The sequence below is a fragment of the Drosophila miranda genome, chromosome 3 (genome assembly GCF_003369915.1).
Source record: "Drosophila miranda strain MSH22 chromosome 3, D.miranda_PacBio2.1, whole genome shotgun sequence".
Lineage (NCBI taxonomy): Eukaryota > Metazoa > Arthropoda > Insecta > Diptera > Drosophilidae > Drosophila > Drosophila miranda.
In genome coordinates, this window is record NC_046676.1 from 7,616,703 (window position 1) to 7,638,981 (window position 22,279).

The 22,279-nt window shown below is 45.4% G+C and overlaps 6 protein-coding genes across 8 annotated transcripts; 2 read left to right on the plus strand and 4 right to left on the minus strand.

The window, feature by feature from the left end:
* Positions 1-12: 12 nt before the first annotated feature.
* LOC108159899 (ras-related GTP-binding protein C) lies at positions 13-1,785 on the minus strand. The gene is made up of 5 exons (XM_017293522.2): positions 1,599-1,785; positions 1,002-1,472; positions 714-932; positions 509-651; positions 13-453 (listed from the first exon to the last, which is right to left on the minus strand). The coding sequence occupies exons 1-5, from the start codon at positions 1,599-1,601 to the stop codon at positions 156-158; spliced, it is 1,134 nt and encodes a 377-aa protein (XP_017149011.1). The 5' UTR covers positions 1,602-1,785; the 3' UTR covers positions 13-155.
* Positions 1,786-2,525: 740 nt separating this feature from the next.
* On the plus strand, positions 2,526-3,143 carry LOC108159900 (28S ribosomal protein S17, mitochondrial). Its single transcript, XM_017293523.2, has 2 exons — positions 2,526-2,633; positions 2,700-3,143. Exons 1-2 carry the CDS (start codon positions 2,526-2,528, stop codon positions 3,057-3,059), a joined length of 468 nt encoding a protein of 155 aa, XP_017149012.1. The 3' UTR covers positions 3,060-3,143.
* A 30-nt stretch (positions 3,144-3,173) lies between these two features.
* On the minus strand, positions 3,174-14,450 carry LOC108159898. 2 transcript variants are annotated; one of them, XM_017293521.2, is made up of 9 exons: positions 14,181-14,450; positions 9,954-10,035; positions 6,695-8,213; positions 5,994-6,633; positions 5,664-5,932; positions 4,379-5,591; positions 3,851-4,323; positions 3,560-3,785; positions 3,174-3,484 (listed from the first exon to the last, which is right to left on the minus strand). In XM_017293521.2, the coding sequence occupies exons 2-9, from the start codon at positions 9,976-9,978 to the stop codon at positions 3,404-3,406; spliced, it is 4,446 nt and encodes a 1,481-aa protein (XP_017149010.1). In that variant the 5' UTR covers positions 9,979-10,035; positions 14,181-14,450; the 3' UTR covers positions 3,174-3,403. The 2 variants fall into 2 exon arrangements, with proteins under 2 accessions (XP_017149010.1, XP_033246759.1); XM_033390868.1 differs by lacking the exons at positions 9,954-10,035; positions 14,181-14,450 and adding an exon at positions 8,559-8,643.
* A 922-nt stretch (positions 14,451-15,372) lies between these two features.
* On the minus strand, positions 15,373-17,796 carry LOC108159897 (RNA polymerase II-associated protein 3). The gene is made up of 6 exons (XM_017293520.2): positions 17,478-17,796; positions 17,129-17,409; positions 16,862-17,070; positions 16,069-16,772; positions 15,721-16,006; positions 15,373-15,661 (listed from the first exon to the last, which is right to left on the minus strand). The coding sequence occupies exons 1-6, from the start codon at positions 17,628-17,630 to the stop codon at positions 15,570-15,572; spliced, it is 1,725 nt and encodes a 574-aa protein (XP_017149009.1). The 5' UTR covers positions 17,631-17,796; the 3' UTR covers positions 15,373-15,569.
* Positions 17,797-18,007: 211 nt separating this feature from the next.
* LOC117188059 lies at positions 18,008-19,920 on the plus strand. 2 transcript variants are annotated; one of them, XM_033391318.1, is made up of 4 exons: positions 18,008-18,419; positions 18,482-18,881; positions 18,954-19,056; positions 19,144-19,920. In XM_033391318.1, the coding sequence occupies exons 1-4, from the start codon at positions 18,234-18,236 to the stop codon at positions 19,187-19,189; spliced, it is 735 nt and encodes a 244-aa protein (XP_033247209.1). In that variant the 5' UTR covers positions 18,008-18,233; the 3' UTR covers positions 19,190-19,920. The 2 variants fall into 2 exon arrangements, with proteins under 2 accessions (XP_033247209.1, XP_033247208.1); XM_033391317.1 differs by having other exon boundaries at positions 18,011-18,419; positions 19,138-19,920.
* Positions 19,494-20,118, minus strand: LOC117188060. Its single transcript, XM_033391319.1, has 2 exons — positions 20,025-20,118; positions 19,494-19,966 (listed from the first exon to the last, which is right to left on the minus strand). Exons 1-2 carry the CDS (start codon positions 20,050-20,052, stop codon positions 19,692-19,694), a joined length of 303 nt encoding a protein of 100 aa, XP_033247210.1. The 5' UTR covers positions 20,053-20,118; the 3' UTR covers positions 19,494-19,691.
* Between the last annotated feature and the right edge of the window lie 2,161 nt (positions 20,119-22,279).

Here is a 22,279-nt window from a genome sequence, read left to right on the forward strand (position 1 = left end):
ATAAACAAGGTAAACACTAGATATAACGGTAAAGAAACATAAAAAATTGGAATCAACGTGTCCACTGAATATTAATGTTAAGAAATTGGTTCTGGGTTCATCGTGGGAGCAAGCGTAAATGAAGGGATCTCATCCAATCAGCCAATTGACTTCCTTCAGGTCACCACAGCTCCATCGTTGCCATGGCGAATTAGTGTGTGATCGTCGGCGAGATCCTCGTCCTCATTGTTCTCCAGTTGCTTTTGTCTTTTCAGACGCAGCTCGAATACCTCGCTGATGGCGTCGCGAAAGCAGATGAAGTTGTAATCAATGACGCCCTGCCGATTGAAGTTCTCCTCGCGCAGTATGCAGACCAGGGCCAGGAACTTGTTCACCTCTCGCAGATAGAGTATCGTGTTGTTATTCAGCTTTATGAGACTAGAGCTGCCGCTGTCAAAGGCGGTTTCCTCCGAGCTGTAATGGTCATAGGCATATATCATCGACAAATGGAAATTTATCGAGGGCTTACCTGTATATACTGGACAGATCAATCACCACATCGATCATGTCGCAGCACAGCTCATAGGCTTGCATATCCACAGGTGAAGAGTCCGTTGCAATATAGATTTTGGAAACCACATCAAAGAGAAAGGCTTTCTCAATTCCAGAGTTCTGCAAATTGTTGTTGGATAAATAGTAGGTAAGTGGCTCGACAAAGTACAGAAATGACAAACCGGTATGAAGATGTTGAGAAGGTTCTCTAGCGTCGGCAGCTGGGGAATTAGTTTCTGCACCACCTTGGAAAAGGCCTCGAAGATCGAGTGATCGTATATGGAGGTAAGATGGAAGCTCAGATGGATCTGGTTGAGACCCGCCTCGCTTAGATCGTCTGATGACCGCTGATGTATATCACGTTGCGATTCCATTTTTGAATCATCGCTTATTCCGTCAACCTGCGGGTGGAGTGGCAGTGGGAATTAAGCAGCTGCCTTGATAAGCAAAGCAGCCGTATCTGAACTCACTTTGTGTATGAAAACCTCGAACTTGATTCGCTGGTTCACTTTGTAAGCCTTTATCACTGTGTTTTTGAACTTGGTTAGGGCTTCGTTGTAGTCATCCTTGGCATCAATGACAAACACTAGGGCGCCGCAACCACCAAAGATCATGTCCGAGTCGAAGGTGGGCTCAATGAAATCGATTTGGCCAGGAAAGTCCCAAATTTGAAACTGCACAAAGCTGGAATTGTTGATGTCGTCCTTGACGATCTTGCTCGTCGATTCGAGGAAGAGCGTCTCATTGGGCGACATTTTGTGGAACACAACCTTTTGAATTGAACTCTTGCCGGATCTGCGCAGTCCCATTAGTAAAATGCGCGGCTTCGTTTCGCTGCTGCCCGTCGAATTGGGCTCCATTTCTAGACCATCCTGGTTGTAGGTCCCATATCCGAAATCCTTCGGGAATGTATCTGCTGGGTAGTCGTCGTCGTCGTAACTCTGTTGATATGCAAATCAGTCATGCTTTGCTTGATTAAAGTGGGATGGGGAAAAGAAAAGCGTGTGATGGGCGGAGGCTGCTGCTGCTGCGGCACCAACACTAATATGGTTTCTTTGTTTACTTGCCATTGTGGTAGCTAGGCTCGTATCCCGTCGTCTCGTCTTTAGTTACTTGGACGCCAACTTGATTGGACTCTGCGCTTGAATCCAACGTTATTCCGACTAACTAGTTTAGTTTACTTAATTTTTCGTTTTACAAGTTTCTTATCGGAATTAAAGTGTGTTCACATCGGCAATCAGCTGATTGGGAAAATTATTGTATCGATAAGTCGATAGAAATCAGCTGCAGTTGCTAGCAATTTAGCTTTGCCACCATGTTTGCCTCACACACCTTGCATCTTGTAATACTTTTGAGTATTTCCAGATTATTCCAGTATTTCTTAAGACTCGTTATTCACTCACCTCATTGTGCTAATCCAATCATGTAGAAATCGTGTAGAAATGCCATTTGAAGCCTTTTCCGGGGCCCCAACGAATATCATTTCGTGATCAGCATACAATTCCTGATCGTTTGCCATTAATCTTAATTTTTTCACTTAATAAGTGGATAACGGAGATTTTTCACACTTTCACCTGCAGGTGTCGCTTTTGGTAATTACATAAAGATGTAGTTAATATGTAACAAATGTGTACATAGCGTGTACAACAATTAGAGTTTGTTCGAAATTCTTCTTGAACTTCTTTGTTTAAACATTATTTTATAAACAAGCGAAAAAAGATGAGAACCTAGAGTTAACCAGTTTTGTGGGAAAGTAAATAGTCAATCGGGTAAAATTATATGTTGAGGGCTGAGAGTCCTAACTAGTTAGTAGTATTCAACCGAATATCAAAATCGAGGAATATCAGTACAAATAGTTCGTCAATATATTTACGGTGTACTTTGAAATTTGTGACGTATTTTCGGTATTTTTCGGAGGGTCAGACCGATAAGGGAACTCCGTTTTCGAACTTGCATATAAACAAATTGATATTAATTAAAGTTGCTTAAAGAGGATGTCGAGGCGTGGACTATTGTTGATGGGCCAATGCATGCCCTGCATCAAGCAAAATGCCTCCAAGATACGCATACGCCGCATGGAACTGGACAAGAATCTGAATATGGTTTGTTGCCGCTTTCAGCAAACAGTCGCATGGGATTCACTTAGTTTCCATTTCTATTCCGTTTAGTACTTTAAAAAGGACGACTTTTACTTTGCCCACGATCCGCAAAAGGTATGCAAGACCGGCGACGTGGTCCTCATACGAGAGCTCCCCGAGCGCATGACCCGCCTCATCACGCATGCTGTAGAAAAAGTGGTCTATCCGCTTGGTGACATAACCGATCCCATCACTGGCAAAAAAGTGGTGGTCGGCAAGTACCGCGAGGATATCGAGATGGCCAACGAGCTGTTCGGTAAGTCGAAGAAGTCCTTCGACTATGACAAGGCCCCACCACGTGGTCGCCTCGAGGGCACCAAAGACTTTACCCACGGCGAGACGTACATCAAATACCATGAAGATGGCAAAGATCAGCCCTTTGCGGTCTGATAAGTTTGGTATATCTACGTATATAAGCTTAGTATTCGTTAAGTTTGAATAAAAGATTTCTCTAAATATTTTATTTAAATTGTCGATAATGGATTTGCATGTCTTATTTGATTGCTTTCTTTACGTATAAATGTATTCATTTCCACTTTCGGCCATCCATCTGATCAACAGTTTTTTTTTTCGTTGACTCGTATTTTCCTAATTTAAAAAGTGTTCCATTTTGGTGCCTTGACAATGCAGCATGTCGCATGCCGCTTGAACATATTTTACTCGTATATGGTATATATATGCATTTCTGGAGATTCAGATTCAGATTCAATCCGTGCCATAAATTAAATTGTAAACTAATCACAATCTCTTACGATTCTAAAGTTGTACTGGAGTATAGGGTTCGCCAGGTGAGCGCTATCATCGCATAGTTTTTGCTGCAGACAAAAAATGATTGGTTTGAATGATTGTTTTGTCCTGGAGTGGTTCTTGAATATCTGCCCAGCACTCACCTGCTCCAGATCGTGGCTAGCGCGCAGCATAAAGTCGCGCAAGAAGTAGCCGTGCTCGGGCAGGTCGAGGGCCAGGACCAGCTTGTTGTTGCCCAGCTGCTTGAGGATTTTCACTCCACTGCTGGGCGGAACCTCATCGTCCTCGTTGAGTTGGGCATTCGCGTTCGCATTGGCCTTGGCCTGGTCCTCATCAATGCAGATGGACCACTGTAGTGGCTTGTTCGAGCTGTCGAGGAGAACAAAACTATGTACTTTGGCTCTTCGTCTGGCTGTGACTCTGTAGCGACTCACGTGAAATGTAGCTCCAGATTGCTGGCCTGGAGATAACGCGACACTGGGACTATGTAGCTAACGTTCAGGGAGCTGCCCGCACTGGGACAGAACTTCTCTATGTCGATGGTGCTGTTGTATTGGGCGGCCAGGACGCAGCTGGTGACGCTCCAGCAATCCAACTGAATGGGAGGATGGTCAACCTCTGGCCTTGGCAGCTGCTCCAATGGTGTCCCCTGGCCCAGGCTCTGGTTTTGGATCGATACTGCCTGTGTCTCTGCGTTCTTGGCCTGGGCATCCGTGTTGTGGGAGCTCTTTCCGTGGACAAAGGTAGTCTCGTTGTTGGCCGACAACGCTGGTTGTGAGGCTAGTACGTCGGGATCCTGCTCCTGCTCGGCGGACTGAAGATCATCCTCCACATGCTGCTCCCTGACATTGGCATCTACGTTATCCGGCTGTGTCTTCGACGACGGCAGTTCCTCAAAGCAAACGGACTGTGGATGGGCGAATGGAAGGTGTAACCGTTTAAGGAAAGGCTTCTTGCGTTACCTGGCAATTATCGCTGACTGACTCATCGCCAGTGCATTCCGCCGGCTGGCCAAAGAGCCCCGTCTTCAGGGTCTTATGCACGATCCAGTCCAGACTGCGCTGATTGGCCGACCGCCTGCCCACGCTGGAGTCCCTCAGGCCCGTTTCCGGGAACACAAATCCAAAGAGCGCTGAGATGGGATTGTCTACGGACTCGTTGGTGTTGCTTAGATTCTGCAGGTCGAGGGCATCGGGATTTTCATGCCCACCGCTGCTGTTGTGGACAGGAAGCGCCGCCGGGGGTGGCGCGTCCAGGGCCTGGGAGAGAGTGCTCTGGGCCGGTTCGGTGCTGACCTTGTTGGTGGTCAGCGCCAGGTTCGCCGTGGGCGGTGACACCGTCTTGTACACGTTGTAGATGACCGCGTCCCCAGTGTTGAGCTTGCGGATGGCCTGACCGACGGTCCCCCCGACATCCGACGAGTGGGATACCCCCTCTGCTCCCTCCGAAGTGGGACTGGCAATGGTTCCCACCACCACAATGTGCTCGTCCAGCTTTAGAGCCGACAAAGGCTGCTTCCCCCCCACCAGCTGCTGCTGCTGCGCATCAATGTCTATGGAGTTATTCTCAAAGTCTTGGGGCAGGGAAATGGCCTGCGACTGGCTCTGGGACGACTGTGTGGGCTTTTCGGATGAGGATGGGGGGGCGCTCGTTTCATTGGCGCTGGCTGGAGGCGGTGCCCCTCCCCGTACACCGTGCACAGCCTGGAGCGCCTTCTGACTGGCCGCCTGCCGCAGAACCTCTTGGGACAGCGGCCACTTGGTCTTCTTGCTGCTGATGGTCTTGTTGCTGAACCTCGGAGCTGAAGTCGTGATGCGACTGTGTTTCAGCGACTGCTGCTGTTGCTGTTGCTGTTGCTGCTGCTGCTGGAGGTTCACCTGCGGCTTGGTCATAACGGCGGCCAGCTCCTCGGCCTCATCTTCCCCGGGGCGTGGGACCAAGGCAGAGGCTGGTGGTCGGGATGTACTCGTGGCGTACATCAGACTGGGCCAGGCCACGTGCGTCTTGTTCTTGAAGAGTGTGTGCAGGCTGTGCTGAAAGTAGTGCCTATCCTCCTCGCTCAGGTGCGTGGGCGTGTCCGTGCGGAAAATGTGACTGTTGCCAAAGAGCTGGTACCCGTCCAGCTGCTGCTGCTTGTTGTGCTCCACAAAGTACAGCGTGGACACAGCCGCCAGGCTGCAATGGGAATCGGAACAGGGAATATCGGGATTAGGTGGGGTGTAAATTGTGCGGAGGCTTCCCTCCTACCAGGCTGCCATCACGATGATCAGCACAAAGATGACAATCTGCAGGGAGCGGCTGGAGCAGATCTCGTAGCCATCCCGCCGACTGATGTAGGACTTGAGGGCCCCTCTGTCCGGCAGCAGGCAACGCGGCTCCAGCAGGTCCTTGGCACGCAGTTGGTGGCTGTTGTGGCTGTTGTTGGCCCGCTCCAGATGCTCGATGCGCGTCTCCAGGGAGCCGGTGACCTTGCACAGCTCCTTGACGGCCCCAATGTTCTCCATGAGGATGCGGTCCTATCAAAGGAGTCAAGAGAATGGAGTCTCGTTTTGCATCGAGAGCTTAGATGGATCTCACCTTGTTCACCAGCAGAAAGTTCTCGATGACATCGCCATTGGGCAGGACAACGCTGCCAGCCTCTTGCACCGCATCCGGGATCACCTCGCGCACCTCCTGGGCAATGACGCCAGTGTCGACAATCTCCCGCGTGTCGCTCTGTCGCCTCAGGCCCGAGTGAAGGGCGAACTCGGGCTCGTAGCGGTAGCGGACGATGCGTATTTTCTGGAGGTTGCGCAGCTGCACCGAGGTGTCCAGCTCCCCGATCTCCTGCTTGGCTCGACTGTCGCTGGGCTGGACAATGTGGCCGGAGACCTTCAGGTTGCCATGCACCACAAGACTCTCGTCTGGACGGTCCGTGTTGATGCCCACGCGGCCCACATGGAAGATGGACTCCTGGGTGAGGCCGCGCTGCCAGCACAGGTCCACGTCGGACTCGAATTGGCCGGGGTTGGAGGCGCGCACGATGATCCGCTCGCTGCCATGGCTCATCACAGGGAAGTTCCCGGAAATGGTGTGCACATGGAGGCCCACCACAAGCTGGAAGAAGCGCTGCTCCGGATTAGGGCGCCCCTTCTTGCGCATGTTGTTGTTGGTCGTCTCGGAGAAGTGCAGGCGGCCAACGGTGATCTTGCTGACGATATGCTTCTGGAGATCGATCCTGGCGATGGAGAAGGGGGTAACAGACGCAATCGTGTATTTGTATATTCTGTGCTACTCACGGAACTGGATAGAATGGCTTCTTGGATCGGTCCGACTGGCTCTGCTCCACGCGGATGGTCTGGTTGGGCGCCTCGAACTTGACGCCGTAGAAATGCAAGTGAAAGGATTTGATTTTCTCAAAGCCGGACGGGGTCTTCACAAATTTGGCATCGCCCTGGAGTCGGGCATGGCAAGTAACCTGAAAGTGGTTCTTCTTCTGGCACACGTACGCGTCGTCCGAGACGCTGAAGTTGAATCCCTTGTCCGCATCGACGCGGTAGTAGATCACGGACAGCTCCTGCAGGCTCTGGTCGAACAGCTTGTGCCAGTTCTCCGGCTGGAAGGCATTGAAGCGGATGCACTGCGTCTGGGCGGTGTCCCCCGCCTCGCTGCCCGACCCAGAGCCGGAGCCGGCCGCCGCATGGCTCGACTGTCCGTCCAGGCTGTTGTCCGCCTGCGAGTGGATGCCGGACAGGGCCGGCGACACCGAGGCGGAGCAGTGTGAGTGGGCAGGTGTCTTGGCCAGGTCACTGACGCTCCCGTTGCCGGCCTCGTGGCTGTTGCTATTGCTCTGGCTGTGGGGCGCGGTCAAGGAGTGGTGCGAGGCGCGCAGGGGACTCATCACCAGGCCCGCGTCCACCTTGGCCGTGGGCGAGAACTCCGCGCAATCCAGCGTCGTGGACATCTTCCGCTTGCGGGACAGCGAGTGCACCGGCGTGGAGGGGGCCGAGGTGCGGTTAAGCGATAGCTGGCTGGTCCCAATCACCTGCACCCGGTCGCCGAGTCCCAGCGAGGAGGTCAACGTGCAGGTGGAGAGATTCTGGTAGCTGCCAGCACCGTAAATACCCGGACCTGGTCCCGGCTCAGGTCCTGGCCCTGGCCCGTTGTCGTAGTGCTGGTAGATCATTTGATCCTGGACCATTTCCGGATGTGGCTGCACTTGCACCTGATGCTGCTGATGCTGCTGCAATTGATTGTGCGGATGCTGCAGTATCTGCTGCTCGTTGAGTGGCTGGCACAGCAGGCTGTTGGGATTCATGATCAGCCCTGCCTCGTGCTTGATCCTCACATCCACCTGCGGCGGTGCAAAGTTATGTCCCGCGACGTTCATCTGCTGCTGCTGTTGCTGCTGTTGCTGTTGCTGCTGTTGCTGTTGCTGCTGCTGATGCGACACGTACTGCATGTCTGTCTGCAGCATGCTGCCCGCCTGCGAATGCCCCATTGGTCCCAGATTCGAGTAGATGAGGTCCCCGCGCCCCGGCAGCAGCCCCACGCCATGCGTCTCGTTCAGCGGACTGTAGGCGGGCTCAGAGCCCGAGTCTGGCGGACTCTCCGGCAGATGGCCATGGACATGGGGCGTGCTGCTCAGGCTGATGGGCGGTGTGTGGGGCGAGTCCATTTTGCTGGCGGCAGCTGCCCCGAGAACGTCATTGCCTCCATGCTGGGCGCTGCTGTCCTCGAGGCCACCCACTCCGGCCGTGACCTGCATGAACAGGTCCAGGGCATAGTTGTCGATCCCATCCAGTAGGTCTTGCCGAGCTGCAGGAACAAGGGGATACAGATTAGAATTTTTCATTTTAGTTGGCATTCGAATATCGCACTATTTGCTCGTGTGGGAGGGGCGTAAACCACAGCACAGATAGTAATTCCAATTAAATGAATACAAAATTCGTGGCTTTACGATAAGAATTCCGCCCGACAGACAGACAGACAGACAAACAGACAAACAGACAAACAGACAGGGCCTGGTAATTCCCGGTCTGTTTGATCGATATGAAAACCCAAGGAGTAATGGGACTCCGTTGACGTGCCAAATAAATTCGTTGTGTAATTTATGCAGAAATATGCAGATGGCTAAGAACCAGCATTATAGTATTATATTACCATTGCCATTCAGCGCCTTGGGATAGTCCATAGCTAGTTTTGGGCTGGCTGCTTTCTTTGGGCTATACTCGTATATTATATATGTATATTGTTTTATCTGAGCGCTCTCAGCTCTCGTTGCTTGGCCCTAACGATCTGCACTGATGGCCAAGTTGGGAGCAGCAGGCAGGCAGCAGCCGCTACGACGGCGTCGGAGGCGGCGGGGGCAGCATCCATGGAAACAAATTAATTTTTTTGTTGAGTTTTTTGTTTTTGTGTTAGTTATTTAGCCAATGCTGCCGCTGCATCTCCGAAAACAATTATCTAACGCACGTTTGAGCGAGCAGGCGGTTGATGCACTCTTCACTCTTCGCTGAGCAGTGAAAATGCATCGGGAAAACGGAGGATGGGCAGGGGCAGGGGGAGGGGCAGGGGCCCCTCTACCTCCATGCCATGCCTCAAAGTACATTTAGAAATAATAAATAAATAAAGCCCGGCCTACCAATCGCTATAATAATAATAATAAAAGCAGCAAACAAAAGAAAAAATTAAAATAATCAAATCGAAATTACGAAAAACAAAATGAATTAAGGAATACCCTAGCAGATTGATGGTTCCTATAGTTCCAGTTATAGATGTAGTATTCTATGATCTATTAATGAACAAATTAATGAAACTACAGCTTGTGGAGTAGTTCTTCGCAACAAACACGTTTTCTCCCATTAGGAATGGTTCTTGGACATGAAAAATCCATCAAAACAGACAAACATTTGCTACCAATCAAAAGGCAAATGAAAGAAACAGCCGCAGTCGAGCATCAAGTATAATTAAATCGTTTTGTTTATGCAATTGTATTCTTTGATGGCAAACAAGTAATATTTTATTTGCACAAATGCATTGGCAGTGCCATCCACAGTCCGCAATCCACAATCGCACTGAAAAACTCTGTTTTCACACCACTCTTATGTTCCGTTTTATAATTACGAGTTTTATTTGATTTGTACGAGTATTATTATGGGTTTTCTCTTCTATCTCTTGGTTTTTTTTGGTCACGTCGAGCGTGGACAGAACATATCTGAGGACTGACGGCAACATCGAATGTAATGTGCAAATATTTGAGTCCTGCGAGGCGGCGGATTGTTATTGATCAAACAAGTTTGCTCGTTTCGTGCCGCACAGAAGTGGCATGCAAATTCCCTGCCCCGCCCGTTCCCTTGCGCAGGGAAATCGTATGGAAATACTAATATTCAACGAATCCGGGTATCATATTTCCCCAGACTGTCTTCCCCCGGGTGTCTATTTTCGGCAGCCACTTTTGTTGTCAATGACAAGGGGCGGGGCCAGCCTTCAATGGGGCCACCAGCAAGGACCCCGTTTGATTTTTGTTATCCTTGGTAATCGAATTTGTATACTTACAAAAATCCGAGAAATCAAAGTCCATGTTCAAGTAACTTCAGAAGCATCGCATCCTCATATGTCCATGTGGCTACAGCATGATCTGCAAATGGAAATGGGAACAATGGGAACAGTGTAAACTAGGGCCACCTTAAATTACAAGCTCCGCTTTGCTGGAATTATCGTATCGTACGGTATCGTATCGTATAAATTAAGCAGAAGAGACAAGCCCAACCCAACCCCGAAGGCAACTCAAGCCAAGAGAAGCGGTTTGACTAGTATTTCTCAGTCAGTTCCCAGGAAAAGCCACCGCCGGGGGCTGGAATGGGTTTTTCTTGGCAAATATGAATAGGAGTAGGCTATTTTTATGCTGTGTACGTTTCAAATATGTTGTTTTAGCTTATTGCTGTCTGGCGATAAGCTCTGCTAAATGACGTCCCAAATTCCGCCACAAATGCACATGCATACATACATACATACGCATACATGTATATTGTGATATCTCTTTTCAAGCCTGGGTTGAGTACAACGCAAAAAAGAAACAAACACACACACACACACACGCATAGGAATGCTCTCAGATAAAGATAAATGAATCGCGCTTCCAACTGGAACTTGCGCGATGTCTGGGGCGGCAGCAGATTTATCAGCTCTAAGTGGGGGTCGGGTCACAAAATAATAATATAATTCCGCGACTATGGCTATATGCTGTGCAGCCCCAACTAATTTGCATCCCATACCCGCCGACACGTGGCTTCACTCCACTTCTAACGACATATAATAAACAAATGAATTATGGCATCGGCAACAAATATAAAAGAAAGGTATTTACTGAATGCTTGGCATTTGCCTTGGCATTTGGCTCTGCGACGCTCTTAAGTATGCAATAAAAATAGTATTAAATTAATTTGTGCCGCACACATACACGGCGTATGCTTAATGCCAATAAAACCCGAAATTAAATATTTTTCAAGCAATGAGGGATGCCTATTGAAGAGTTTTTTTACTTTCTGGCCTCTGCTCTGCCTTAATTGCATCAAAATAAATGTTTAACGAGAGATCGGAAGACTTGTTTCGTTTGCACTTCCAAAGAGACTAGGGTAGGGTATCTGTTCATTCTCCAAACATTCTCGATTGAGTAACTATTCGAGCCATAATTGAGTCTTTGATAGTCTCTGAGATGCTCGGGAATCTCGTAGTCCGAAGAGGAATACCCGAACTGACTGGCTTCTTGGTCGTCTCTCACGTCTTCTCATTGTTGTTTTGTCGCAATGATTTTGATTGAATTAACGCTTTGTATCTCCTGGGGGCTCACACAGAATAAGAACGAAACGAAACGAAGCGGAACGGAACGGAACGAAACCTCTTACAATAATATAATGAAAACTCAAGTGATTTGATTTAGTTGGATGGCAGCTCTACAACAGCAGCAGCAGCAGCAGCAGCAAACCAACTAAAAATAAACCAACCGAAAGCAGAGTCGAGTCTTGTCATGACAAGAGTTTCACTTGATGAAACCTGTAGTCACTGGTCGGTCTGTCGGTCGGTGGCTATTGATTGTTGTTTCTGTCATTAAGTCGGAAGTCAGAGGCGCCATCATGTGGTGCGGCCAGGCCTTAGAGGCAAACATATCTCGCACCATATCAATGGCACACAATAGCGGCGTGGTCTCATCCTTGAGCCAGCGCTAAGACATTGGCTTTCGCATTTGAATCGCTATTTGGCCGAGGCATTTAGCGTTTTATTAGCATTTCAAAACATTCACAGCAGCCGCTGGAGCAACAACTGCAATATGACATCCCCTGCGTCGCTCTCAAATGGCGTGCAAAATATAAAACACGAAATGAAAATGCCAAAGCCAATTGCACTTACGCGCAGGGCAGGCCAGGCAGGCAGCAATCAAATTGTGCTATAAATATATACAAATATATACATTTTTTTGGTGCTAGTTTTGGATGGGGATTACTTTTGCCAACAAGTCAATTACAAGACCAAGAGCTCGCCCAACCAGAAGTGCTAGCAGCAGTCCCATGACTTTGATTCCAGCCCCCAGATGAAGTTAAGACATCAAACGTGTCTGCCAAAGGCGTCAGCAGCAGCAGCCACAGACAATTATCAATCGAATTAGCTGGTGGTGGCTAAACAATTTACCAAATAGCGAGTCAGGGGGTAATGGATCCCAGAAAGATATTTCACAAGACTCGATTCGAAACTTATGGCTCTCGGAGAGTTCATTATGTTAAAAAAAAAACTCAATAGATTGCCATAATCGAATTAAATATTAATTGAATCGATAGATTGTAATATTAATGTAATCTCCCATTAACGTTCTCCAGCTAAATTGTGGTTTCGATGATTCATTAAGATTGTTCATCCGACGTATGGCCGAAAAGAAAGTCTGCGTTTCGTGTAGGGAACGGAATATTCCATTTGTTATTTGTTTGATCACATATTCGTATTTAGCATCTTTCGAGACGTAGCTAAACGGATCTAAACTCTAAGGCCAGCCCCCGTCCCCACCCCCACATTCATGTGGAACACAGCACTCTCCGTCGATTAGCAAAAAAATAAACTATGCTAAACAGATTTTTGAGCTTCAGAGGAGGTCCACTCCACCCCGAGCATCATCTTCTGTATCTGTATCTACGTCTAGATTGTTATTTATAAGTATCTTGATTTATCTACGTGTGAGTGTGTGTGTGTATGTGTGAACGGTATGTGTATACCCTTACAGAAAGTATAACGATTGTGACCAGAAACTAAGAAGGTCCGACATCTGTATCTGATTAACACTCTGCACAAATCATTCGATTTTCTATATCATATAGAAATAATCGAGAAATTATCTGTCACAACAGCTTTGTTGTTTCGTACTCGTATCTTTCTTTATAGTTGTGTAAAACTCAATCAAAATCGATATATCACAGAAGAACGATGGATCTGCAAGCGTATCAAAAGCTTTGGCCCCTGAAGCTGGCCTTATTTTCTTAGCTTTTACGTGTACGTCGGGTGAAGGGTGGTGCGGGGAGGTGGGTGTGGGGTTAGAGCGGGAGCGGGAGCCGGAGCCGCTGCTGTTGCTGTTGCTGTTGCGGTGCCTGAAACTCAACCAACCGGTTGACTTTTATGTCTTTGCTGATTTTAGCCGTAGCTTTGTTGTTGTTGTTGTTGCTGCTGCTGCTGATGCTGCTTTTGAGCGTCTTTTTGGGCTATGGGACAGACACGTTTTACTTTTATTTTATTTTTTGTTTTAGCGCTTGGCACAGGCTGTGACGACGAGCCGCCGTCCAATCCATCCAATCCAAGCGATGAGGCGGCGCTCACAGACAAGAGGGCACACAACACAACAAAAAAAAAACACAACAACACAACACAACAAAAGAGCGCAACCGCTAACCAAGTTAGCAAACTGAAACTGGCCAAGATCATAGGAATCCGGACTCAATGTCTTGTCTGGGCCGGACAGCACACACTCGTAATTGAGATGAGCGCCAAAAACAAACATCAATCGCATCGAAGATGAAGATGAAGATGTGCAGGCCCCCCGAGGGGCAATCGCAATACGAGACAGCCCACGAACAATATATGGTAAAAACAACACCTCTATTTCTGCCGCATTCTTTGGATACGCCGACGGCACAGCTATTGATCCCTGACCGAATGGAACGGAAAGGCTTATATCAGCCGGCACTATTGCATATTTTTCCAGCCGGGCAGTGGGAGGGAGGTCCATTGTTTTCCTGATTCTTTGCTCATCTGACAAGATTTTTTGGCCACAAAAAACAAACATGGAGAGCCAGCTCTCCCATGCATGTCTGTTTTGTGTGTGTGCGTGTGTGTTTTTACTGCTATTCGATTACTAATACCATCACTCGTACACCTGCTCGAGAGGCAGTGAAATCGGTTTTGCTTTGAGTCGTTTTTCCACATGTTTTGTTTCTCTGAGATTATTCGGTAGATTATTTGCGTAATTTCCAGTTTTTCACATACACAATGGATGGAATATTGCCATGCATTAATTTTTTTCAAATTTTATCAAACATAACGGTATCTTTCTATACTCGTACGAGTATGTGTACGTATGTACATATGTATATACTTATATTTATGTGTTATCATTGCGCGGGGGCGTATATTTTGTATTTCTCTGGTATTTCGCCTAATACGTTAGTTTTAGCGAGATTTAGCTCTCAAGCTGCCTTTAAATTAGTTATACACACAGACACACACTTAGCCTACACAGGCACTTACACTTGCACGAATTGCCGTTACTTTGATTCTTGACGAATTTGTTGTTGCACTTTTTTAGTTCTATTTGGTTTGTGTCGTCACTGCTGTTGTTTCACGCTTCGTATACTCGATGCGAATGTTAACTAAGATCGCGTTTTATTTTGTTCTCTTTTTGTTTCTCTATTTCGGTTTCTGTATTATTTTCCCCGATCCGCTAGAGCTATCTAAATAATACGTTGCCGTTGGAGTGCCCACACCAACTGGTGGATGATCGGATCGTATGTATCGTGTGCGCTCCGAAGCTGTTCCGAAGCTCTCTTCCACTTCCACAACCGAATCTCTGCTCAATGAAGCTTGGCTTTGGAGTTGCCACTGTTCACATATATAAAATTGAAACAAAAAAATTGGTCAATCATCTCCATGAATGCCGACTGCATCAATTTGAGATTTCGCTTAGATGTACATTTACATTTTCATTAATTACTCATCCTCTAAGAAATTGTTGGCTTGATTTGTAACGTCTTTTCAGGCTTCGTGTGGGGTGACAACTCTGTTCGACTGCTGCCGCTCTCTCACCGCAGAGACAGTCTCTCTCTCTCACTCTTTGGATCTCTCGTTTCGAGGAACTGATAAATCACAGCCAGGCCAGGCCAGCGTTTGTTAAGAAAAAATGTAAATTAAATTATAACTAGTGGAGGCAACAATGGACTTAAGTAAAACCCAGCCCCTGTGCTTACTGCAACGTCGGCTCTCACGCAATTAGCCCTCCCCCTGTTCCCGCAGCCGGCTTAAATTACACACACACCTCCCACCCCATACACCCAGCATACACTCTCCCTCTCGTGTTTTGTTTTTTCCTTGGCGCGGGTGTCGCTGTAATAATACGATACGGTACGAGTGTGTGTGTGTGTGTGTGAGCGGCAGATGAACAGAACATCAACGCCGCCTGTTTTCAACTTAACATCATTTAATGGAGTTGTTGTTCCTTCGCGAGTCCGCCTCGCAGATTGAATTAATACGCTGATTTATGTAAATTACACTAATTCGTATTACTCAATTTGTTATTCAATATTCAGGGCCTGGCAGACCTCAGAGATCTGTTCCAAGAATGGTTTTATATTTTTCCAAATGGTCTTTTATCCATTAGCATACATATATACACACATCTGAAGGTACAGACCATCGTTTACAGACCATCTACAATATCACGTGATTTACTTTTACTGGGTGAGGAAACCCCCATTTATTTCTGGCGAATCTAATTTCCATAACAACGAATAGTACATTAATCGGTGTTTTCTTTTTTACATTTTGAAACTTCTATTTGTACATTTTTTTTATATTCCTTTGAGCAAACAATTGAATCAAAATATATGAATAAGTACGCTGAAACTAGAACTCTTACATATTTTAATCCACACCGTAGGCCCTTGAGAGCTTCTCTAACACTTGTGGATTCTTTTTGGGCCAATTCTTGAGCTGTTTTAGTATAGACGACACCACTGTGAAGAAACAAAAAACAGATATTAATTGAGAAAATAAGTATAAGCAAGTAAGGTACTTTTTTTCTCCTCAGCTGACATGAGCATGGCCAAAATGGGAAACTCGTCATTTTTGCTAATCTCCAGTAGGACAGATGCCGTTGCGGGCTCTTTTTCAGGCACGTAAAAGTCCTGAATGGTACACAACAAATCGTTGAATGTGTCCGAATCAAAACCGGCTCCCAGAATTTTACACAGATTTTGTATGTCTATAGATTTTAAGTACTGATATTTCTGATTTGGAGATAGCTCTTTCCAGGTTATGTAGAACTGGGCCGTACCGGCTGGGGCTGGCGGCAATGCTCGCTGTAATAATACTGCAAGTTAAACCCACTTCCATATAAAAAAAACACACATAATCGTCTTACCTCCATTGGAGTGGCACCCCCAACCGTCTTGATATTTGAAGCAGATTCGATTTCGGGCTCATTTTCTGTGTCTTTGTTTGAAGTTTTTGATGTCTTTAGAGGAGCTGCTGATGGTTTATTATCAATCAGTGCATCTTTTTTCGTATCTTTAGAAACTTTAGCATCTTTGCTTGGGTTTTGTGATAATTGTTTCACTTCGTTCACTGGATCTTTGTTTAGATTTGTTGATGTTTTTGGAAGGTCAGCCGACGGTTTGGCTTCTTTCACCGCATCTGGCAGGGTCTGTTTGGTATCACTGTTTGAATTTTGAGATGTCTTTAGAGAAGAAGCGGACGGTTTTGCATCAGTTGCCGTATCTTTTCTTAGGTTTGGCGATTTCTTTACAGACGAAGCGGACGGTTTAGAATCAACAGATTCCACTATCGGCGTTGCTGTTGGGGGATCTCGGTTTGGCTGATTTTCCGGCAAGTCTTCCTTTTTAATCTCTTTGTATGGACCGCAATAGCTGTTGAAGATTTTGTCAATGTCTTCGTCTGAGATGCGTAAAGGCTGGGCCTCATCAGTGGAGGGTCTGGGGGAAACAATATCTGTTATGGTCACTCGACGCATCGATTTCTTGGAGCGTTTGTAAACCGGCTTCTCGATCGGCAATATGTCAATTAGGTCAGGACGGTCCGCGCTAAAATTGGGACCGGTTTTTGTGGCTGAAATTAAAAACGAAGAATAATATTTAACAACAATAAATGAAAATACTATTAATATCGTACTTGATGTTATTTCATTTCCCTCTTACCATTTTTACGTAAGCGCTCGTTTATGCGTGCCAAACTCTGTTTGCCCTCTATGTTTTTGGGATCAAGGGCCAGCACTGTTGTGCAGTCCTTAAGCGCTTCCATATTGTTGCCGAGCGATTCATTCGCCTGCATCCGTCTGTAGTAGGCCTTCACGCAGAGCTTGTCTAGGCTAATGGCAGCCTCACAATCATCCACGCAACTGTCAAAGCTGTCGCAATAAAATTGGTTATTGCTGGAACATTCTACACCCCATGACCCCATCTTACCGCTCCTGCTTAATGTAGCACAGGGCTCTATTTATGTAATAGACGGGATCGTACGGATAAACCTCCACGGCTTCTGTGTACGCCTCGATGGCTCTGTCGTATTCTCCCTGCTTCACATAGTTATTGCCGCGGTCCTTTATGTCGTTGGCCTTCTTGTGCTGCCGAGCCACCGGATCCCCGGGCGGATCTTTCTTCTCAGTAGGAGTACCGGCCGCTGAACTACTGGGGCTCTGCTGCTCGGCTTTTCCTGTTTTCTGCACATGACTGCGCACCGGCATACTCTGCAACAAATGAGAATACGAAAACAATATAAAAACACATGCATGTGAGTCTGCACATTTAAGCTTACAGTATTGGCGGCAGCGGCGGGCGCCTTCTTCAGTTCCATTTCTTTGTTCTTGATGTCCTTCTCCCACGAGTACAGATCTTTCAACGAACTTTGTAACTCCTTGGCATTCTGACGCACCTGGCGTTGCATTTCAAAGGCCTTTTCTGCGCTCATTTCAATTTATTTTTCTTTTTTTCTAATTTTTTTTTTTTTTTTTTTTTTTTTTTTTTCTTAGGATTTAAGTTACCAAGCTACCCGTGAGTAGCCTTTTGAAGGTGGAAATTGCCAAGTCAAAGAATAGAAGATGTTGGAGTACTGTTTATAGCTTTACATCAATTTCGTCGATGAATTCAATTAGTGTTTGGTACGCGCTGATGTTTTCTTTTTCAAAGAATTTGTAAATATCATTATATTTTCTTAGAGATGGGAAGTTTTGCCTTGTTGTGTTGTACTTTGTACAATTGAAAATTAAATGCGAGGCGTTATCGATACTATCGCATGTATCACATATGTTACTAGGAACTACATGCATTTTGGCTAGAGTGTGCCTATCGAATGCGTTACCACTAAGCAGTCTGTTGATTCTTTTAGCGTCAATGGCTTTAATAGGCTCTGCACACTGAGCCCATCCCGGGGGAATGGTGGGATTTTTTGACAGATGTGAAACTCCGATTCACACTGCCACCATCCACCATCCACCATCCGTCAAAAACAGCTGATGCCAATAACAAGTTCATTAAATTTGCGCGGAAGATTTATTAATTCTTGGTTCTTATAATGGATGATGAAGATATAGCAATTATTTCGGCTGTGGCTCAACAGCAAAATATTTTCTTGCACCAACTAATAATGTTGCTGTCAATGAATAATGATGATGACGATGATGACTTTAACATTGACGAGGATGAGATGACCCAGATGACTGCCATAAAAACACAAAAGCCAGGAAGATTATGGTCGTTTGTGAGTACTTCTACTAACTTCAACCATAGTTTAAAGTACAAGGACATATTTTATGGTTTTAGAAGCGGTTCGGGACATTTTGGGAGAAAGATGTACCAGAAAACAACAAGGCGTTTTTCAAAGAGAGTTTCCGAATGGAGAGGCCCTGCTTTGATATTTTAGTGAATCGGCTTGAAGTGCTGCGAAAGAAGGACACCAACTGCCGAGCTGCAATTCCTTTGGAAAAGCGCATCGCCATTGCGCTATATACTTTGGGCTCGTCCTCTGAGTACCGAACAGTTGGCAGGCTTTTCGGTGTAGCTCCAAACAGTGTGTGTAATATCCTGCACGAGTTTTGCAGAGCACTTATCGACGAGTTTTCGAAGGAGTACATGTCGCCCAATTACCTAACTTCCGACAAAATTGATGAGTGCGTAAAGGGATTCGAGGCAATTGGGTTTCCTCAGTGCCTAGGTGCAATTGGTAGGAAATCAATAAGAACTTCAGCAATATGTTTACATATAAATTGGTTTTTAAACTTCCTTTTTATTCTAGATGGATGCCACATCGAAATAAAACCACCAGCACCTGAGGCAGTAGACCACCATAACTATAAGGGCTGGTATTCCACAGTCTTGTTTGCCCTAGTGGATTATAGGTATGCAAATATCTTGCACAAAAATATGTATTTAGCAAGTTGGTTTAATGTCCTAAATTATTTAAATCCGATTCTTTTTAGATACAGATTTACATATGTAAATATCGGCTCTGCAGGAAGGTGCAATGACTAGATGATATACCAGAAGTCAAGCCTTGCAAAACATATCGAAGCATCGGCATTACTCCAAGAGAAAGCCAAGGAAATAAGCGGAGTAAACGTCCCTGTAATGCTTATCGGGGACTCGGCATTTAGGTTTTCTAAAAAGCTGATGAAACCTTACCCGTTTTCCACAGTCGCCTCTTTGGAACAGCGCACGTTTAACTACAACCTTTCCAAAGCTAGGCGAGTGGTGGAAAAAGCATTTGGGCAATTAAAAGCCAGATTTCGAATAATCGGAAAAGGTCTTGATAGCCACCACAAAAATAATAGCGCCATAATAATGAGCTGTTGTATTTTACACAATATATTAAATATGCACAACAGCGCGATTAATGAAAATTGGGAGCTTGCAACAAATGAGCAGCGCGAACAGCCCGATACCAGCAACAGTTCTGCTGACTTTAATCAGTCAGCAGAACAGATACGATCTGCAATCGCAAAATATTGTGTAGACCGTAATGAAAATTAAAAACTTATTTATTTTTATTTTTTAAAACTTCTAATAAGTCGTTCTGGAATTTTGTTTGGATGCTGATCAAGTCCTGCACCATCTTCTCCTGCCTAACGTCGTGCTCCTCCATCTTTCTGTGGTGGTCCTTTTGTTGTTCGAGACGCTCCTGGGCGATCTCTGCCAGCCACGAAATGTCGGTCTTTTTCTTTTTCTTTGGCGGACGCCCAGACAAGGTGCTGGAGCTACAAGATCCGTCCAGGTCCATCTCAATAATATCCGAAAAGTGCTCATCAGGATCTGCAATGAACACCTTAAATGAAATATATTTTTTTAGCAATAAATTAATAAAACTTACTGTCGTTGTCCAATGTGCTCTGCTCCATGTTGTTTGCACTCAAGATGCCAAATCAGCGAACTTCAGTTCAGCGCCCTGAATGTGACGGTCAACCGGCGGTAATCTGCGGCACATGCCGCAAGATCAGCATTATCGCTTCCACTAGCCCGTTTGCACACTCCGCCGACCCGCACACAATCTTGCACCTGCCATAGCCCATTCTAGCAACCTCCCCGATATCGCTAATGCCCTGTTTCAGCAGCAGATCTGATAGATCAAACTGGTTTATAGCAATTCTGGCATTATTCGCACTCATTTTGTCGATACAAACAATGTATGTGCCTTTATGCCCCTCCTAATACTTGTTAACGATGATTTTGCGGTTACTTCCGTTTTTCGTACTCACGGAAGCCACACAAACCGCGTCAGTCTTCTCTCTCTCTTTCGTCGTAGAAATGTTTGATGTCATGCTTGTTGTCGTGTTCGTGGACATGTTTGTCGACACGTTCGTCGACAAGTTTGGTTTCTTGCACAGCAGTTTAGAAGCCAAAAGCTGCGGAGCCGTTTTTGCCGCCATCTTTACTCCTATCCGCATGGCGGATTTAGCTTCTCCTTCCCTTTTTTTCAGCGTTTCCATGCGAATTTTAACTCCCGTCGCCTTCTCCGTGGCCATCCTTGTCTTTCCTATGCTTGCCATGCTTCTCAGGGTCCAGACGGAGTTCCAAGAGCCGTTTTAAGAGTTATTCCGGAACGCCATGCAGTAAATTCCAGGTTTTTCGACTAAATTGATGAAGCTTTGGGAATTTCTTCGCGCCGTCTTCGTAGGCGTGTGAGGCACCCCCAGAAGCTTCGGAAAATGTATTTTTGATTAAAACTATCAGCGAACGTCTTGAAATATGTTAATTTTTTCCTTCCGCAAACAATTTTAGGTACGCGCCATACCAGTGATTTTGCTTACTTTTATTATTCACTTTTATTTTCATACGTGCAATGGTAAACAGACACTCAGAAAACCGAAACTACGTCACAAATTTAAAAATATGCCGAAAATATACTGAGGTATTATTTGTATTCAAGCTGAATCAAATTGCTTTCGGTTGAATACTAGCTAGCAACGACTATCAGCACTGAACACATATTTTTAACCGATAATCTAATCAATTTTATATAAAAGTGGCTAATTTTAAGTACCATCTTTATTGGCATTGTTTATAAAATAGGGTTTCAATAAAAAATGTCAACAATTTCCACTAAGTTTATTTCTTTACATGGTAACTACCCATTTGCTATATATTAAAATCATTTTTATAAAGGGGAATATGTGTACTTTTCAAAATTGTTGGCCCGTTCTTTTCCATATAAGCCCCATGGAAGCGCCAGTGTGAAAAACCCCCGTTATGCATATTTTTACATTCCTTTTTTTTATATTTTTGAAAACATTGAGATTTTGATGGCAAGTGATCAAGATTTCGATGATTTCCCGCATTAATAATCGATGTGGCTCTAAATTGCATTTTTACACGACTTCTACATTGGGGCATTGGCCAAGAGGGTGAGTGCATAACCTTAATATACTGGAAAATACTATGGAAAGTATTTTTATATTTTGCAAGGTGTGTGAGCCAGACATTGTGGCAAGAAAATTAGTGTACTAAGTGACTTGGCGATAAAATATACGGTCTGAAATATGCCACATATACCCACTTAAGACCCCTCTATTTAAACAGTCATTGTAGATACCTCCTATTCCTTCTTTTACTCACAAAAAAAAACCCACTATATCCACGATTTTCACTATTTTCGGTGCAATATTAAAATACCCCTTTGGCATACAATGGGCTAATCGTTCTGTGATTTGATATTATTAGCTTGCTAGGACTTTATAGCTGAACATGAAGTTTATCCGATTGATAGATTATTTTTCTAAAATAGTAGCCAACTTTTGCTAGTCATTCTTATTGGATTTGTTTAGAATTTTCACGAGTTTTCAAAGTAAAAATTTTGAAAAATATACCGCTAAAAATTATTGTGTAAAAAAAGCACTACCTTTAAAAAAACTGCATACAAAATACCAGATTAAATTGTTAAACAAATTCTAAGTCCCCAATCTATCAAAAAAAGTTTCCTTGCCAGGTAAAAAAGAGGTAAATATTATTATTATAAGTATTATTTTCCGCGGTCTAACTCGAGTTGTTATCCAGTTTAAATAAAGGGGCTTAAGTGGGCTAAGTTCGTTTTTTCATCGGTATGGCACGCTGAAAGGGCGCCATTCTTAA

Excerpts from the sequence above, each read along its gene's own strand:
- LOC108159899 (XM_017293522.2), bottom strand. Across the intron at positions 933-1,001 it reads TCGAGGTTTTCATACACAAA|GTTGACGGAATAAGCGATGA; the intron begins GTGAGTTCAGAT and ends CTCCACCCGCAG. Across the intron at positions 454-508 it reads GATCTGTCCAGTATATACAG|CTCGGAGGAAACCGCCTTTG; the intron begins GTAAGCCCTCGA and ends TGACCATTACAG.
- LOC108159900 (XM_017293523.2), top strand. The coding sequence starts at position 2,526 with ATGTCGAGGCGTGGACTATTGTTGATGGGCCAATGCATGCCCTGCATC. Across the intron at positions 2,634-2,699 it reads TGGACAAGAATCTGAATATG|TACTTTAAAAAGGACGACTT; the intron begins GTTTGTTGCCGC and ends TATTCCGTTTAG.
- LOC108159898 (XM_033390868.1), bottom strand. The coding sequence starts at position 8,589 with ATGGACTATCCCAAGGCGCTGAATGGCAATG. Across the intron at positions 5,592-5,663 it reads ATCATCGTGATGGCAGCCTG|CCTGGCGGCTGTGTCCACGC; the intron begins GTAGGAGGGAAG and ends TTCCCATTGCAG. Across the intron at positions 3,786-3,850 it reads AATCTGGAGCTACATTTCAC|CTCGAACAAGCCACTACAGT; the intron begins GTGAGTCGCTAC and ends TCTCCTCGACAG.
- LOC108159897 (XM_017293520.2), bottom strand. The coding sequence starts at position 17,630 with ATGAGCGCAGAAAAGGCCTTTGAAATGCAACGCCAGGTGCGTCAGAAT. Across the intron at positions 17,071-17,128 it reads TGCTACATTAAGCAGGAGCG|CTTTGACAGTTGCGTGGATG; the intron begins GTAAGATGGGGT and ends TTATTGCGACAG. Across the intron at positions 16,773-16,861 it reads CGAGCGCTTACGTAAAAATG|CCACAAAAACCGGTCCCAAT; the intron begins GTAAGAGGGAAA and ends TTTTAATTTCAG.
- LOC117188059 (XM_033391317.1), top strand. The coding sequence starts at position 18,234 with ATGGATGATGAAGATATAGCAATTATTTCGGCTGTGGCTCAACAGCAA. Across the intron at positions 18,420-18,481 it reads CAGGAAGATTATGGTCGTTT|AAGCGGTTCGGGACATTTTG; the intron begins GTGAGTACTTCT and ends TTATGGTTTTAG. Across the intron at positions 18,882-18,953 it reads TCAGTGCCTAGGTGCAATTG|ATGGATGCCACATCGAAATA; the intron begins GTAGGAAATCAA and ends TTTTTATTCTAG.
- LOC117188060 (XM_033391319.1), bottom strand. The coding sequence starts at position 20,052 with ATGGAGCAGAGCACATTGGACAACGACA. Across the intron at positions 19,967-20,024 it reads GAGCACATTGGACAACGACA|ATCCTGATGAGCACTTTTCG; the intron begins GTAAGTTTTATT and ends TGTTCATTGCAG.